This window comes from Ischnura elegans, chromosome X (assembly GCF_921293095.1).
Source record: "Ischnura elegans chromosome X, ioIscEleg1.1, whole genome shotgun sequence".
Lineage (NCBI taxonomy): Eukaryota > Metazoa > Arthropoda > Insecta > Odonata > Coenagrionidae > Ischnura > Ischnura elegans.
Genome location: NC_060259.1, coordinates 57,584,362 through 57,601,931, shown reverse-complemented (window position 1 = coordinate 57,601,931; position 17,570 = coordinate 57,584,362). Strand labels below are relative to the sequence as shown.

The 17,570-nt window shown below is 35.9% G+C and overlaps 1 protein-coding gene across 5 annotated transcripts in view; it reads right to left on the bottom strand.

The window, feature by feature from the left end:
• Positions 1–520: 520 nt before the first annotated feature.
• Positions 521–17,570, bottom strand: part of LOC124171005 (protein phosphatase 1 regulatory subunit 7-like) — a 29,577-nt gene continuing 12,527 nt past the window's right edge. For 3 of the 5 annotated variants that reach the window (XM_046550126.1, XM_046550124.1, XM_046550127.1), the window contains exons 4-9: positions 15,619–15,781; positions 15,371–15,487; positions 13,643–13,834; positions 12,499–12,668; positions 5,097–5,257; positions 521–2,750 (exon numbers count right to left, since the gene is read on the bottom strand). In XM_046550126.1, the coding sequence (XP_046406082.1) occupies positions 5,113–5,257; positions 12,499–12,668; positions 13,643–13,834; positions 15,371–15,487; positions 15,619–15,781 (787 nt within the window). In that variant the 3' untranslated portion in view covers positions 521–2,750; positions 5,097–5,112. The remainder of the gene's footprint in view (positions 2,751–5,096; positions 5,258–12,498; positions 12,669–13,642; positions 13,835–15,370; positions 15,488–15,618; positions 15,782–17,570) is intronic. The other 2 variants (XM_046550125.1, XM_046550129.1) reach the window with 2 other exon arrangements.

Here is a 17,570-nt window from a genome sequence, read left to right as displayed (position 1 = left end):
TATTCTGATATCTTTTAAAATAGCTTCGAGATTAAACTTTATGCAAACCACGTTTTTCATCAAAATTTGCCCAGCCACCCTTTTAAAAATGGCAGCCAAAAAAAGTATGGCTTCAAATTTTTTTCAATTGGTGTTTTGTGATTGTCTACTTGTAGGGAACCGAATATTTAAAAAATCAGGATAATTAAAAATATTGAGCAACATGGCCTGGTTGATTTGAAATGGATTGACGTATCCTCAATAGAAGAGATATAATTAGAAAAATATGCAAAACTAGCCTGAGGTGATCAACCTGGCATTCTATTCGAGAATGAGAGTGAATTGAAGGGATGTGTAGGGTAGTGGTACACTAAAGGGGTGAGTGAGGTGCTATGAAAATAATGAACTGCCCCCAAAAAAATTCACTTTCATATGCCCCTTAATGGTCAAGCTGAGGGTGAATTCTGAGTCTTTATTCTGGAACAAAAATTAGCAAGGCACTATGATGTTACTTTAAAGCCATGATTTTTCTAACAAAAGGAGGCCACAAACCTTGCTATGTACTTTTCAATGCCATATTTTTTTAAAGGCATTCTGAATAATGAACGGTGCTCAGAATGGGTGGTGGCTTCATTGAATGGGCCATAGCTTGGCTGTAATTAATTATTTTTCATTTGCATTGCATTTTGATACATTTAAAATGCCTTGCACTATCTAAAAATAGCAGCCCTTTCATTAAGTAGGCAAAGGTGTAGTCGCTATCATCGTTATTTCCCAATTCGAGGGTACCAGGGTTAGTAGCTCCATTATGGAAATATGCTTTGTCATCTCCAATTAGATCATTTTTTCCTTTTTTCAATTTAATTTTATTTGCAGCAAGCCTTGGCAGAAGAAATTAGCTATCATCATGACAGTTTTTAGGTACTTAAGGAGTCTTATTCTGAATGCAGGTCACGGACCTCGCAATGAGAAATAACTAAGATAACCACTGCACCATCGTTAAAGGGGCAGCTATGTTTAGATAATGTACGGCATATTAAACATACTACATCAAAAATAATTAATTATATCCAAAAGATGACCCTTCAATGAAACACCTACCCATTTCAAGAGTCGTTCAGCATTCTGAATACCATAAAAATTTGGCATTGAAAAAAGCATAGCAAGATATGTGGTCTCCCCCAGTAAGTAGGCTGTAAAAGCACTTTGGCATAACTTATGCGCTGTGATTTTGGAAACAAAATGGGTTCACAAATTATCTATATTCTTTACAGGAAATTGTGAGTTTGTACCGACCTTATTCCTAAAACTAAACAATAATCATAAGTACGCTCATGACACCCGGCCATATGTTAACCTAAAATGCTGATCTCATTGTCTTTGAATGACGTCTGATTCAACATCTAATAAGATCACTTCTTTGTATAGTGAGAGCCACCATGCTCCCCTTTATTCCCATTAAAATGAAAAAATTCTTACTCCACTAAGGCCATCATTGGAACATTTACTGCAAGATTTAATAATTTCTTTGACCCACTCAAAAGACCTTTCTATGGATTTAAAAATAAAAGAAGCCGTAGCTTCTCATAATACCAAATTGAACCATGAGTCATTCTTCAGGCCAATATTACCACATTAACATATACTTTAGGCATACTTTAAAAATTAATTTTGACATTAAAAACTCCTAATTTTATGAACCAAAGGGAAGCTTAAATCTCCCATCAATCGATTGCGTGAAATCCTATAGACAACCAATATTATGCCAAGTAACATTACCTTAATGAAGGATTGACTTTGAATTGTTACAACAGTGGGGATATCATAGATATATACAAAATGGATTTTTTTTATAAATATGAAGAAATCCTAAAAATTATGAAGAATAAAAAGATAAAAAATATAAACAGGTGATTACCAGTTTATCTAGGGCAATATTTTACCTTTGAATTTCTAGACAAAAAGTCAATGGGTAAATGCAAAACAGAAAAACACTAAGAAACAATAAAACTAAATTTTAACAAATAATTAACATTCTGCAACATATACCCGCAGAAATGATCCTAAATGAAGATACTTATATGTACTTCAATTTTTACTATTCAAACGATGATATCATGATTTAAAGTGATTTTGATATAATTCATGCCAGTCCACTAACTTTGATTCAGTCCTATCCACAGTAAAAGAAGAGTTCTAGGTGTAAAGTAATGGTGAATGGTCCACACAACTTCAAGACCTTATTATAAAAAATATATTAACATCTCTTTTGACTATGATTGAATGAAAAATATAAAATGATAAGAGAATGCTAATCCTTTTTCATGACCATCCAGCATCTTCTATGGACTGCATACATTTTCACTGTGGACAGCTACACTCATACTTGACAAAATGAAAAATTTCCTTGGGTAACACTAATATATCCTACTAATATCAAAGTATCTTCATTAAATGTTAACCTGATTATAAATTCATTAAAGGCCAACAATTCTACAAATATTTACATGTAAAAAAAATCTGGTTGAAGAATTTTCAGAAGTGACTTTTCAATTGATCGTCCAAATCACTATTCAGCTGAATGCATGATCAACAAAAAAATTGGTATATAAATATATTAGGTCTAGAGCCTTATTCTCTGATAACAAAATGAAAAAAACCTGTACAGTTGAAAAATAAAATAATTTCTTCCTCTTCTGTGAAGTAACAGATATTTGCTGTTGAAGTATTTGATGATTTAGTATTACATTGAAGTCATCGCAGTGGCAGAACTGAAACAAAAATACAAGAATTACTAATGGCAACAATTTGTACCACTTTACCACAATTAGTATAAACCAAAGCATAATTACTAAAATTCCCTCATCTTAAAATATCTATGCTATCAATTATTTACGCAGACTATCCCACAAAAAATAATGAGATGTACCTTCAACTAATTTTTACGGTAATTTATCCCTGAAAATATCCCACATGAAATATTAGCAATCCCAATAAACTTTCAACTGTGAATAAAGCTTCCACTCTTAATCATTCATGATGATGTGCCTAATTTGTTATCACAATAATCAAGAGCTATAAATACCCATGTCAGTAAAGAGGGCAACTTCAAAAATACCATATGTACTGAAAAAGTCTATTGAATTGAGGAGTTAATTGACAGTTAAACATCATGTTCAGTTACTCCAAATAAATGTTTCATCAGGTAAAAATTTACATTTATCTATTCAGTATTAATTAGCACAGAATATTTGAGACAAGGGAATTAGCTGGCATAAAAACCACTAAATAAAAGAATAAGAAGTGATTATGAGTTTCAAATCATGTTCGGTTTCACGTGGCAAATAATCGAAGTCCATCCTTGCATGAGCACAGCTTTGCTCAGCATCAGTTGCAAAGTGATCATGCATTGCAAAGGTGCGTTCTGAAGTGAGAGAGATAGCTTTGGCTGGAGAGAATGTTCGATGTGATGATACCAAAGCACAGTGAGGTCAGAGGCACAAGTTTAGTCACTGGTGTGTCACCATCCTTACACTCAAACTCATGCCTCATTTGAACAGTCAGGCTAAGTCCTTGCACCATATGAGGCACTGTTTTAGCCAGCAGAAAGATAAAAGAACTGGCAAATAGCTGTTTTAAAGGCATCAAGAATCTTCATTGCCTGTATGAGTGTAATTCCAAAGCATGGATGACTTCAGGACTTGCTCAGTGGCTAAGGGTGTTTGATGCGAGAATTGGAGGTAAACAAATGAACATTTTCTACTGTAACTTGGCTAAAAATACACTGCTCCATCATATAGCTTTTTTTATTAATTACATATTTCTTGAGGTAGGAGATTATTAGTCCACCATTCCAGGCGGTATGCTTGTAAGACCTACTCTGGACCGGTCCTTATTTAAGTTAATACCATATGACACTGCCCTGATTTGAGTTCGGTAATTGCTCGGGGTCAGTGTTCAATGCCAGGGGGTATCATACCACCTTTCTGCCAATACCACTGGCCATAGAGTTCAGTAGTACACCCCCAGGATCATAACGTACTTCCCTTGTTGGGAGCAATGCAAATAAGAAAAATTTTCTCATATTTTTAAACTTCCGTGTCTCTTATCACAGAAGCTGATTTTTACAAGGCAATGACGTCTGTCGGAATTCAACATCTACAATTCAAGCCATAGTTGACCTAGGTACAAGTTTCATATGTCTGGTGACATATCATGAGAATAAGATATTGGCTCTTAGGAGTTCCAAGTACCCAAACCATAAGTGCTAACTCAGGCTGCTCAAAAAGTTGAGGTTAAACAAATCTAAATCCTAAACACTTCACAACACAGATGCCAAGAGCAGCCATATTTGTATACAGTAAAATACAGCAAATGCCATGCATTAATTGGAATCCTTACTGCAAGAACACCTTTTGAGAAGTAAAAATGTGGTAAAACTTTATGGATAGGGAAAATTATGTCATTTAATAGACTTGAACAGGGCCATGTATGTAAGAGCGAGAAGAAGCAGAAGAAGGTAGGGGGAGGAGAGGGTAGAAAAGAGAATACCAGAAGAAACCAGCAGAGGAGGGAGGGGAAGACTAGTTAGACTGACAATCCATCACTTGGTAAACCAAATGTCAGATAATAAGCACCCCAATGCATATACCAATCCTAGCTATACTTGATTCGACTTCATAATAAAATGAAAAATGTGAAGCTAATCAAACCTGAAGAACCACATCATCTCATAAATAGAAAGGGCCTAACATCATTTTTAATTGCAGCGAACAACAATTACTACTGAAACATTGCATTCTTGGTAAAAAAAAACAATAAAATGTTGCAGCTATTTCAACATCTTAGCATATGATGATCCAGTTTAAATACACACTCATTCATGAATATTAAGTAGTTGTGAGAAATCTACTTTTAAAAAAGAAATGATGCAAGGGTTTTTAAATTTCCACATGCTACGTTTTTTTAGCAGTTATAAGTCAACACTTGGACATACCCATCCCAAGTCAAAATGATTTAGGACTCCCTACGCAAACTATTGCAAAATGCAAGGCTTGCTGCAGAAGGCATTAAGTTGAGATCAGCATTATTATTATTTTTCACATAGGAATCATTACCCATAAAAAAGCTGATTCAAACACTGTCAACTTGGTGATCAACTCTGTGATTAGAAGATCGAGCAGGATCACTGGTGCATCCTTTGGAATTGCTGCTGCTTCTGCCTTTCCCCTGTCCCACAACGGAGCCATTGGAACCAATTGACCTTAAGAAACTGCTACTACAAAGGTACCACAAACATTAGAGTAAAGAAATAAGTTTTCATAAGCAAAATAAATGTACAAAAATGAAGCTATAGAAGAATGAGGACTGAACATGCACGAAAAGATTCCATACAATATAGGGATAGCTGACCTATCAACTACAACCACTATTTTTCACTAACTTTCCCACAAGACAAGATTTCATGGTATGTGTACCAGAAACGAACTACCAGGAAGATAGCATGAATTTCCTCAGCATGCAAAAATTTAGTCATTGAGTTTGTGAACTGCCTGATTGAAAAGTTTACAGCAGAAGTCCAACAAAATGTGTGGTAATCAGTGGCGGATTAAGGAGCGGGGGGTGGAAGGAGTTGCCCCCTGCAATTTCTAGATAATTTTAAAAAATTGCAATCTTTAAGGTGGCTCTCCAATGAAAGCTTTTATTTCACCATCAAAGCAAACAATACATATAAATAATTGATCAATATCTAAAAGCCACTTCTCTGCACCTATCATGCCTCAGACATATTACTGCTGAGAGAGGTGCCATGGAAAGTAATGAATCCCCCCAGAACATCAACCTTAATCTGCCCCTGATGATAACACATACTTAATGGAAAATTTATAATACAACACATTTGTCAGAGAGGTGATTTATCAACACCTGCTTTTAAAACAGTGCAAAAAGAAAAATTTATTTACTCAGAGATGAGCAGTCAATAAAGTTTAAAACATGAAGTTCATGCAAATCCAGGTTTTCAAAGCTTGATTGTTAGAACCCACAATTTATTTATCAGTTTTTATAAAAATCAATGTGATGTTTTACAATTTTCAAGGAGATTATAGATTTTCCAAGGTTGAACCATAAATTATCTAATATTTTAAGACATAGATCGTCTAGATTTCCCCAATAACCACACTTTACAATGCCTTGCCTAGGTTTATCAACTTACGAACAAGGTCTTTTGCATGCATTTTGTCGGTATGTAAGGACTGTATTTAGGAAGATATCAACTCTTAATTGCATCATGCAGCAGTCGAGGAGTTTGCGTTTCACACATGGACGTTGCTGATGTAAGATTGTCATGATGATGGAAAGACGAAACTGCCCGATGAATTCGGAGCAAGGATGTTGAAAATTGTTTTACCCAGGATCACTTTTCAAGCAGATGACTACAAAGCCAAACAAGAATATTTTAAGAGGAAAAGGGTCGTTTCCAGTACTTGGTTCTCGGTACTACTGGTTCTTGGCCTGGGGAACCGGTATCGAGAACCAATTACATAAAGTCGGTACTTTGGAACCGGCTGGGGATGGTAGCAAGGATTTGAATTTTGGCGCCCACAGTGGAAATGGTCCGCAGCATATTGAAGGCCATGGCTAGTGCCTTGCATGAGATTCTTTCAGTTTTCATTAATGACTTAAAATACTGTATTTTAAGAGAGCGCTATCAGGAATTCTTTAACACTCTTTTATATATTCAACCTGCTTATCATTTTTGAAATACTACGATGTCATCGGTTCGCAATGAAGCCCGCCACACACCTGAGGAGCCGCGCACCGTGGCTGCTCAGGGGTGCCTTCACGGCTCTGCCTTGCCTCAACGTGATAAGAGCTCCAGCCCCACCAGAAAATTGTGCCCTTCACAGCTCTATGCATATTTTACTTTACAATCACAATGCCTAACTTTTTTTCTTTTGATAATTACTCGCTAACACACGTGTTTACATTAGAGATGGGTCGAATAGCAGATTTCTCGAATTCGAATATTAAATCATTGCTCGAATATTCGAATACCTCGAATTTCGAATACCTCGAATACTAAATGATGAATGCTGGAATGTTTGACTCGGTTGCCTATGCAGCAGGCAACACAAGATTTTGGGGAGTAATTTTGATTTCCTTTAAATGATTCGAACAGGAATTTAGCTGAATAATGAATATTTTAATTTTATGGAAACAATTGGGCATATCATTAATTCAACTAACATCACTTTACCCCCACTCCTGCTGCCAAGTGCTAGCTGACAATCTGAGGCATTTTGCAAGCTCTATTCCACCGGATTTTCTTCAATTATTTTCAGTCCATCTTTAGGAGTTCTCACGAGATAAGAAGATGAATTGTAATTGCTATCAGGGAGAAACCAAATATTCTGAGAAAATATCCCTTTGTCTGGGACTGTAACAATAAAGATTTATAGCACCACTCTTTAATTGCAACTTGATATATGCTTTCGGAAAAAAATACCGCATCAACTTCCGAGAAGCTCTGCTGCTCATATCGAGTTTCGCTAGAATGCTAAGTCTCCATCGTATTTTGACATTTATTTCTTTGCGTAAAATGCTTAAATAAACTCAGAAATACATCGTGTTTGGTCTTTTTCTTTTCGAAATTACGCGCACATTACTAATATTTCAATTCAATAAAGGTGTAACATCAATTGACGAAAGTCATTCTTAGACACCTTTTGTGCTAATAGATGACTCATGCAGCGGTTGACCTCCACAGAAATGGGGAACTTCGAAGCTGGTAGGAAAAAAAAAGGTCAGTGGGGGAGAAAAGGTAGGGCCCGAAACACGTTTCTATTGTTCTCGTGTAACTTGGTATTTTTTCGAAGCTAAGGTCTTCGTAATATGATCCCTGCGCGAGCTGTGACCTTTTTTTATTTCGAAGAAGAGGAAAGCCTCAGAGGGGGGGGGGGCTAGTGCTGAATGGAGAGGGATACCGGATCTTGGGAAATGCGCTAATGTAAGTATCCCACGGTACTCACACAGCAGTTGACATCCAGAATTGGGGAACTTCGAAGCAGGTAGCCAGAAAAACGTCAGTGGGTAAGAAAAGGGGGGAGGGCGTGAAACACGTTTTTATTGTTCTCATAACTCGATATTTTTTTCGAAGCAGGGGTCTTCGTAATGCGATCTCTGCGCGAGCTGGGACCTTTTGTTTGATTTCAGAGAAGAGGAAAGCGTCAGAGAGGGTGAGGCGAGTGCTGAATGGAGGGGGATAGCGGATCGTGGGAAATGCCCTAAGGTTGCTATCCCACGGCACTGAGGTTCTCCTAGTGGGGGGAATCGGGGATTTTCGGATTTTTTCACCCGACCATTTTCGGTTCCCCTCGTCGAACTCTTTTCACCGCTAAAATCCACGAATTTGATGTATTCGTCAACTCGCGTAAAACGGCGCTGCGAGAACTAAATGACTACAGTTCTCTATATTTTTCCGAGTCAACTACCAATGACGTGCGTGCGACAGTGTATGACGCGAAATTCAAAGTATTCGAGGTGGTACTTTTCGCATAACTATTCGAAACCTCGAATATCGAATACTTTCTAATATTCGAGGTATTCGAGTATTCGCGGATACTATTCGCACATCTCTAGTTTACATATTAGGCACTTTATCGCTCTAACCAACATTTCTGTAGCCACGGCCGCTTTCGCCGGTTGCCGCCCATGGCACAGCATCGTGCATTCAAATTACCATAGGTCTTTATCTTCAAACAAGTCGAATCACACTATTCACAGCATGGCGTCCAGCAATGAGCCATCTATGGCGTGAAATACACACAATGCTACATTGAGGCCGCTTTCAGACAAAACAACTTTTCGCCGGCCGCCATTCACATGGAATTTAGGCGGCTTTCAGACGAGAGGACTCTCTGCAAAGCCATGTTCCATGCCGTGAACAGCGGAAAATTGTTTTGTTTGAAAGCAGTCTTCGGTGTGTGCACAGCGGCGGACGTATCTACCATGCAGGTGAAGCCGTAGCCGCTCAGTTTACCTATGGCGTCACTGTAGCGGTGTGTTGAGCAGTGAGGCATGCGAATAAGTTGTCAATTTAAGTAAGAATTTAAGCTACATCGCAGAATACAGAATCAGGGTTCCCACTCCAACTACATTATAAAATTCACGGTTTTTTCCAGGTTTTCACGGTCTAAATGTCATCAAATTCACGGTTTGTAGACGAGGCATTTTAGGCAGGAATATTGATCACGTAACAATCATCGGCCGCACGTTAACTAAAAATGTAACAAACGCGACAGATGCCTTGATGCAAACGCAGCAATGACAGTGCTATGTATCTCTCATGACGTCACCTATCGTTAGCAAAATTCATGTCCGGCTAAAAGGATGTGAGTGGGAAAATGGAGAGAGCAGGGAGGCAGGGAAGTGAAGAAGAGCCTGATTTTTTGCCAGGATTAACATCTTCCAATCGCAGGCTTAAGGTCAATGTGCTGTCATGGCACACACGGACCAATAAATAGTTGCGCTTTCGAATACACGTGTGCAGATAAATTCGTGGAGATTGCCTGCACGTGAATGACCTTGAAACATGATTGAATTATCGTTTTTTTTTTCTTTTAACCCGTCTATCGTTGTTATACAATCAAGTTTGAGAGATTTTTAAGGTTTTATGACGAAATTCACGGCTATTTCCAGGTTTTTTCATGGTAGAAGAAATTCACGACTTATTCACGGTTTTAAGGTTTTCACGGTTGAGTGGGAACCCTGAGAATATATTTTGAACTGACTCACAACATATTAATGGATGGTGTCGTCAGAAGTTGGGGGAGTTTCACTATTGATCCTGATGCTATGCTAACTATCTATGCAGTGTGTAAACTGTGCTCCAAGCTTATTTTGCACAGCCCTTCAAAGTCAACATCGACCACTACTGTTTAATAGATTAGACCCAGATAGGTTTAAATTTGTTGAATTTTGTAGTGAAAATGTTGAATTTTTCAATCAAAACCTGTAGAAAGAACCAGTGGCTGCCTTATGTTATGTGACATATTAGTCGATCATGCATTCTCTAACAATAAGTTATTTTAACTCTTTACTGGGCAAATAAAATTATGGAGACAATCTTAAGTTTTTTTACAGAGCTTTCCTGCTCATATACATTTTTAGTGAAATTATTTTCATTCACTCCTTGTGGTTGTTCATTTAAATTTGCCTTTAATTCAGTTAATAAGAGTTCATCCTTGGAAGGGAGTTTGGAGAACTGATGGGGGAGAAGCCAGTACTGAGAACTGAAAATATTTAAGAACTGACTCATCCTTAATTTTAGGATATTATTTTGTCTCTGAAGTTACAAAATTTTTTAGAGAGGGCATTAATGCTTTTTCATTTAAAAGATAAGAAGCTTTTGTCATTTCAGATCCATCTTTCATCAATTTGATTTCCATTGAGCTATCCCTAGTAGATGCAATTGTTCTACAGTTAAATTATTTTTACATATTATTTATTTTTTTATACATGATATTTTATGATTGAGAAAGTGCTGGGATTAATGATAATCACCCACATTCAGCTGCAAATCAGCCGTTGCAATTTCTTCTATGGATAAAAACCAAATAAATGCGCTTTTTTTATACTTTGAGTGTAATTTAATCATGTATATCATACATATGACTCTGAAGCTATTCTGCAGTGAGACTAAGAACAGGAGATTATAGAGATAATAAATTTTGGCAGAGCATGTATTTTTTGGCGATGACTTCTAAAAGAAACGTTTTACCAACTTCGTTATTACGAACGTCCAGTTTTTCAATCTCATGAACTTCGTAATAAAGAGAGTCTACTGTATATTGAATGTTGTGTTTTGGCAACTATACAAGAGGAATTTGGCCACATTCAAACTGGCTCATAAATGGTTCTCAGAAGGCTTCATATTTCTGTTTTTGGATGTAGAGATTCTGACTCAAGTTACTACATGAGTACTTAATTTTCAGTCCATAAGAAATTTTCCATTAAAGTGGAATTTTTCTGCATAGAAAAAAATAATTTTTACCAAAAATATGACCTCAAACAAAGAGTGAAGTTATTGAATTTAGCTAAGGTAATTTCCACAATCTGCAAAATGATTTTGCCTTGATTTCTTTACGTATTTCTATAGACAAAAAATTTTACCACACATTTCCATGAAATCTTGTCTCATTACATAATTTTGCTTAAAGCTCATTGCACGGATTTTACTTTAATAAGCAACGACTATACAGATCTATTAGCAGTAGCATGTAAACGAGAATTAACAAAAAAATTTAAGTAATCTAAAATATTCTTGATTATTCTTGAACTAAGGCATTTGTGTACTTCAGAAGTGGGCACTGTATCACCAGCTTTGCACAACACCCTAATATAGAAGAAAAGTTATCGCTGCGTAACAAAGCAGCCACCAGTAATTTTTAAGACAGTGGAATTTGTGTGGCTTTCTAAATCAAGACCCACAGTAATGACCCAGAGGAAAAAAGTCAACCTTTGTTAACTCACAGTTTTGCAGTTCTTCTTTGGAATTCAGGAAACTGTAATTGGTTGAATGACAGATAAACAGCAGAGGGGTGGAAGTGACTTGAAATTTTAGTAATTGAAGAAAAAACTTTACCACATTTCAATGCTTGAGTCAAATCAATAAAGGAGGGGGTTAATAAAAGAACAACTTTAAAATTTAATAATCCAACGTTTCTAGAAATAGAATGTCCTATTTTTGCAAAAATAATACCTGGAAAGAACTAATAGTGATGACTATACTTGAATACAGGTAGCTTTACCAAGCTGATCATCACTGCCAGCATATAAATTACGGTGAAGTGGATGGTACAATGCACTATTCTCACTAAAATAAAACCTTCGTAGCATGTTTAATTATTAATTCAAAATATGAGTGAAGTTTATTTTTAGTCAAGAATCCATTTTTTTCTGAAATACAATATGACAAATATGAAGCACACACTTTGTGCTTCTGTTGATGCTCTACTTTTGCTGGAGAATAAATTCTGTCCATGACTCTATTTGGAAAGTAATAACCGTAAAAATATATTTTATCGTCATAACAGACTCACATGGCCCAAAATTATTACTGCATGGCTGTTTAATCAACCTGCTTGTGTGAGGTAGCAGTGGAGGAGGGGGGCTGCTATTGCTGTACCATGCAGAGTGTCAGTCCAGCACATTACCTTCGCTGTAGATCACGAGTCATCACTATTGCTGCCGACCAAAATCTAGACAGTGCCCACCACTAACGTACATTACTTAAGAAAATAATGCTTATCAAAGAGATACAAGCAAACATTATGCTATGAGGAATGAAAATTGTTGGCACTAGTGTAATTAAATCAAAACCAAACGTGAAATTGTTTGATATAATTTGCAGAATAAGAAGTCTATCCATAAACCGTATTAGCTCATTTTCAAATGAACCACTACCAAAGAAGACAAATTACATCAATGGCATGCAATAGGATAGAAAGTCAGGAATACCTGCAGTGAAAACCATCAATCTCAACAAGCCAGGGCAAGGCACATTGTAATCTCATCCTGAAGTCAGAACGCTCTTCCAAGGGATTGCCCAAAATGTACAGGTATCTTAATTCTTTCAATGAATCCAGTATATGGAAATTTGTGCCAGTGTGCAAATTATTGTTGTTTAACTGGAATAAATTTTTACAATGAATCATTAACAGATAAAAAAAGATGTACAAATAGTAAATTTTGCTGTATTCATTAATGATAATATACATTGAACAAGTCACTTGGCAATAAATACATGAGAACTAATATTTTTCCTTGCTTCTGTGGCACAAGATGTGCCTACATCAGGTCAATACACGCCTATCATTAAAAATAAAGTAGATCCCATATTGGTGATAGGTTTGATTCACAAATGACACACCTGCCTCTCTAAATTACAAGAACTTTACAAGTAACTGATTTTGTAAACTAGAGTTCATTAAATCTGATTTAAAATTCTCATACCACTTCCATGATATTTTACTCCTTTGACTCATATGTATCATCATTCACATCTATAATGTGTACCACCAACCATACTACTGATCCCTTTAAAAATACTATTCTCTCCTTTTTCAATCAAATTCCAATCATAAAATCAACAGTGAAAAAGTTTGTTTTGTGTGTATGATGATGATTGAAAATAAACATAATTATCCCCTACACTTTAACTATCCCCCTCTGAGATCACTCCCAGCTATAAAGTATTACTTAAAGCTCTAAAGTATTACTTAAAGCTCTAAAGTATTACTTAAAGCTCTAAAGTATTACTTATAGCTCTAAAGTATTACTTAAAGCTCTAAAGTATCTTAAGTCTTTAGAGATCTCCCAGCTTCCGTATATTCCACCACGATTTTCGCATGAAATCTGAAGATTCAAACGTGATGAAGTGAAATTTTTCCATTTTTCCAGCTGTGTGATTATAATCGTGTAAAATTGCAAGTATTTATTTCAACACGATTTTTGCATTTTTTCCTTGACCATAGTCTAAATTCCCAGACAATTCCCTGACTTTTTCCCTCACTTCCCAAATCGATTAAAACGCTACAAAAATGTACCCTTTTTCATTGCTTCAAATACTTAATTCCTATGACATCAAATGATTTCTACTTACCCAGAGCTCCTTCAGTAAGGTGAGATGCTCAATATTTTCCAGCTGTGTGATTTTGTTGTGGGACACATCTAGCAAGTTTAAACCCATCAGACTCTCTAAACCATCAATTCTGGTTATCCCATTTTCAGACACATATAGCTCCTTCAAATTGATTAACGTGGAAAGATTTTCAATTCTTAAAATTCTATTTCCCTGAGAATTAAGGAATGCAATATATTATTTGAAGCACAAATTCAATGAAGCATTTGATTTGAACAAAAATACATTTAGTATAACAAAGAGATCGAATCATTTTGATAAGGATAATGCACACCTATACATCACTGTCATCCACTGACAGGGATCTGGGTAATTTTTAAAAATTTTTCTCAATAATTCATACAGAAGGATTGAAGGAAAAATGCAGCTAGGTATACATCTACCTAATAGAGATGGGTCAAAAAGAACCGAACTGCCAAAACGAGTTATTTTCACTATAAACCCCATTCTCTGCTGATGAGCTTGATAATAAATACTGTACGAATTTGGTTTTTCGTCGCCTGCAATGAGCGGAACTGTTTTCGATCGTCATTTTGTATCTTGCTCTCGGAGTTCTTGGATTAGTAGGTAATATCATAAAATCTAAAATTGGCTTTCAATGACAGCTTGATTAACGATGGAATAATTTAAAAAATATATTTTAATTGTTATTATGACTAACAATTGCATATTCATAAATACATTTCTGTTACTTGACTTGTATTATTAGTGTTGGTGGTTGTTTTCGGGAATTGGTGCGTAGGTAACATTTTCTTACTCAACGTTTCACTCCTACTGGGAGCGTTATCAAGAGAATGGGATAACGCTCTTCTCTCCATTCTCTTGATAATGCTCCCAGTGGGAGCAGTGAAACGTTGAGTAAGAAAATGTTACCTACGCAGCAATTCCCGAAAACAACCACCAACATTGATAAAAGAAGCTGTGAAAATCTTCATACGAAAATTGTATCATTAGTCCTACACTAATTTTCATACCGACTACAGATTTCCCCGAGGCAATATATTACGCCCTCAAAATTGGCGTAATATAATGTGCTGCAATTTGTAGAATCGATGCTATTTGAAAAAGGCCCCAAGATACAGAATAGCCCTGCATTAATTTCTGGAAAAAGATCAATTATTCACTTTTGCCACAATTCTTGACCCACTATTCAAAATCATTTCAAGATTCAAATAAAGTTGAGATGATCAAAAATTAATTGGCTTTAGAAATGAAAAGTCTGTCTAAGCAATGTCACCTAACAAAACAAATACCTCAGGAAAAGTGCAACCGAAAATAGCTGATGTAGAGCAACAACAATCAATGTAGCGAATTTATTCAGAATAAAAAAGCTGATTTTTAAAAATTTGATAGATTCCTTTTTATTCATCCAATCATCAAGTGAAATAGAAGAATAACATTTACTATGCTTCGTGCAATTCTAGTATTCGAGGTATTCGAAATTTGAGATAGTCGAATATTTAAACCATGATTTGATATTCGAATTCGATATTTGAATTCAAGAAATCTGCTATTCGACCCATTTCTATTAACGAGCTTTTATAAATTTGCCAACAAGATAATTGCTTGAGATTAAATACTTTTACCAGGGATATTACAAAGAAGCATTGACAAATAATTTAAATATATGATACAAATGGTTAAAGTACGGCACCAAAACTTATCCTTCATAATTATTCTAACCCTCACCTGTAAACTTAATAGCCTCAATGACACTAGGTGACCAATATTTTGAATTTTCCCAATTTTGTTCTTTCCTAAGAATAACTCAGTCAGTACATTCAGTCCTTCAAGATTTTCAATATGCTGGAAAAAAAAATTAGAAAATTTATCAATTAAAGTAATAAAATTGTCCTCTCACACATTTCTAAAACATGTAAATGCCATACAAATTGATAGATCAAAATAAGAACAATAGCCTTTTATGATATACCAACCCTAATCTTGTTATCACCCAGTTCCAGCATTTCTAATGCTGTCAGGTTACTTAAATTTTCTATTTTGCTTATCTTGTTCCCATTCAGATATAATTTTTTCAGCTTAGTTAAACTGTTTAAACCACTGATAGATTCAAGTCTGTTAAATGATAAATCAAGAGATCTGAAAAGAAAGTTAAAATTAGGACAAGCAACTAAAAAAATATGAAAAATAATGTCGAGGATTCATAAAGTTGAAATAAATCTATTGAAATTGACAAGGGCCAATGAAAAAATATTCCCAATATGAATAAATTCAGGGACGTAAGATGCAATATGGAGGAAAAAGTTTTGCAACACAATTTGTGCTGCCACAACATATATATTTGTGCTCCGCAGGAAAATTGGTTTCCTTTCTGATAGTTAGAGATCTGTGAAATTCGAGAGATGCAATATCGTGACATAACGCGAAACGAGTAAATAAAAACGAAAGTTCGCCTTTTTTGCAAATTTAAAGTGAATTAGCGAAAAAATCACCTAGAGCAAGTCATGACCTGGGGTGTTCGAGGGTTGCTTGGTGGTCATGGAGAGGTGAGAAACTCTAGAGGGGTGGACTGAGGACTGATGGGTGGGGGATAGCGGATTTTGGGAAATGTGGGACGTAATTACTATTCTACAGCACTGAGTTTCTCCTGATGGTAGTTCCATCTCTTGGCAGAGATTCACACTGTGTGCCCATCGTCTTTAGCCTTAATAGAAATTTATAAAATCTGTCAATACGAATGCTAGAACTTCGTTTAAAATTTCTTCACACTCAGAAAAACACAGGGTATTCATTTTTATATAAAAAAATCTATGGGAACAGCAAATTTGTTCTTATAAAACATGGGCTATTTCAGCCAGTTGACCATGGACTAGCACTGTGAAGGAGTCTTTTAATCCTTCTACGTTCCCATCGTGTTTAGCCTTAACCCCAGGATTCTGAAGGAAAAAGTCTTGCTAACTGAACTGAACTGAGAGGCCACCCAAACATCCTTCAGGTGTATGCAAACAAAGTGACAAAATTATGGATTTTTTCCAGGGAATGCAGATTCTGCCACACATCAGGAATTCTGCTTCAATATGGCATGCTAGATGCACTTCCTATAAAAGTAAGTGATACCTGGATACTCCTTTTCCTTTCCCCTAAAACTTTTAAAATTCTTCCAGTCTTTCTGGGCATACCTTCAGTCAACAGCCTATAATGCCATATCACACATGCGATTGGCCATTGGGTATTTCTTTGCCTTATGGCTACATAAGGCAACATAACTTCTTTACTTACACCCTGTAATCTTAGGGTAATGACCCCTGGATCTCTTTATTATGAGTTTTGAGGTCAAAAAGAAAGAATATATGCCACATACTGACAGGCTCCTGCCAGATTTGATATCCATGAGAAGCTGAAAGACAGTGAATAAGAAGGCATCATTGGCCATACTGAATTTCTTGCTTCCAATAAGCTGGACAGCATGTGAAAATGCTGAATCAATCCCTAAAAACATGGTTATAGGTCTCAATGAAGAGGCAATCTTAGGATATAGTGGAACTTGTAGGCAAATTGCATGTAAATACAGAGAAAAATGATCTCTGTGAAATATTTTGCTATAACGAGATTGTTTTCCTAACCTGAGCCCATGCTTGGATCTCATTAAAGGTAGGTTTCATAATAACGGAGGTTGGTAATGGAAGGTTTAACCCCAAGTATTATTCCTGGGAAGAGACTCAGACTGGTGCCATGACTTCTTTATAAGGATGTTATTGTAAAATTTTGCTCTATGGAGGTTTGCTATATAGGGGTTTTGATGTATATGACAAATACTGGAAGAGGACAGATCTATGAAACATCAAGAAAGGCTAAAATGGCCACACCAGCAATATAGTTCTAATGTTGATAGATTTTTAAAGCAAATTATGTCACGTAAACAACATGA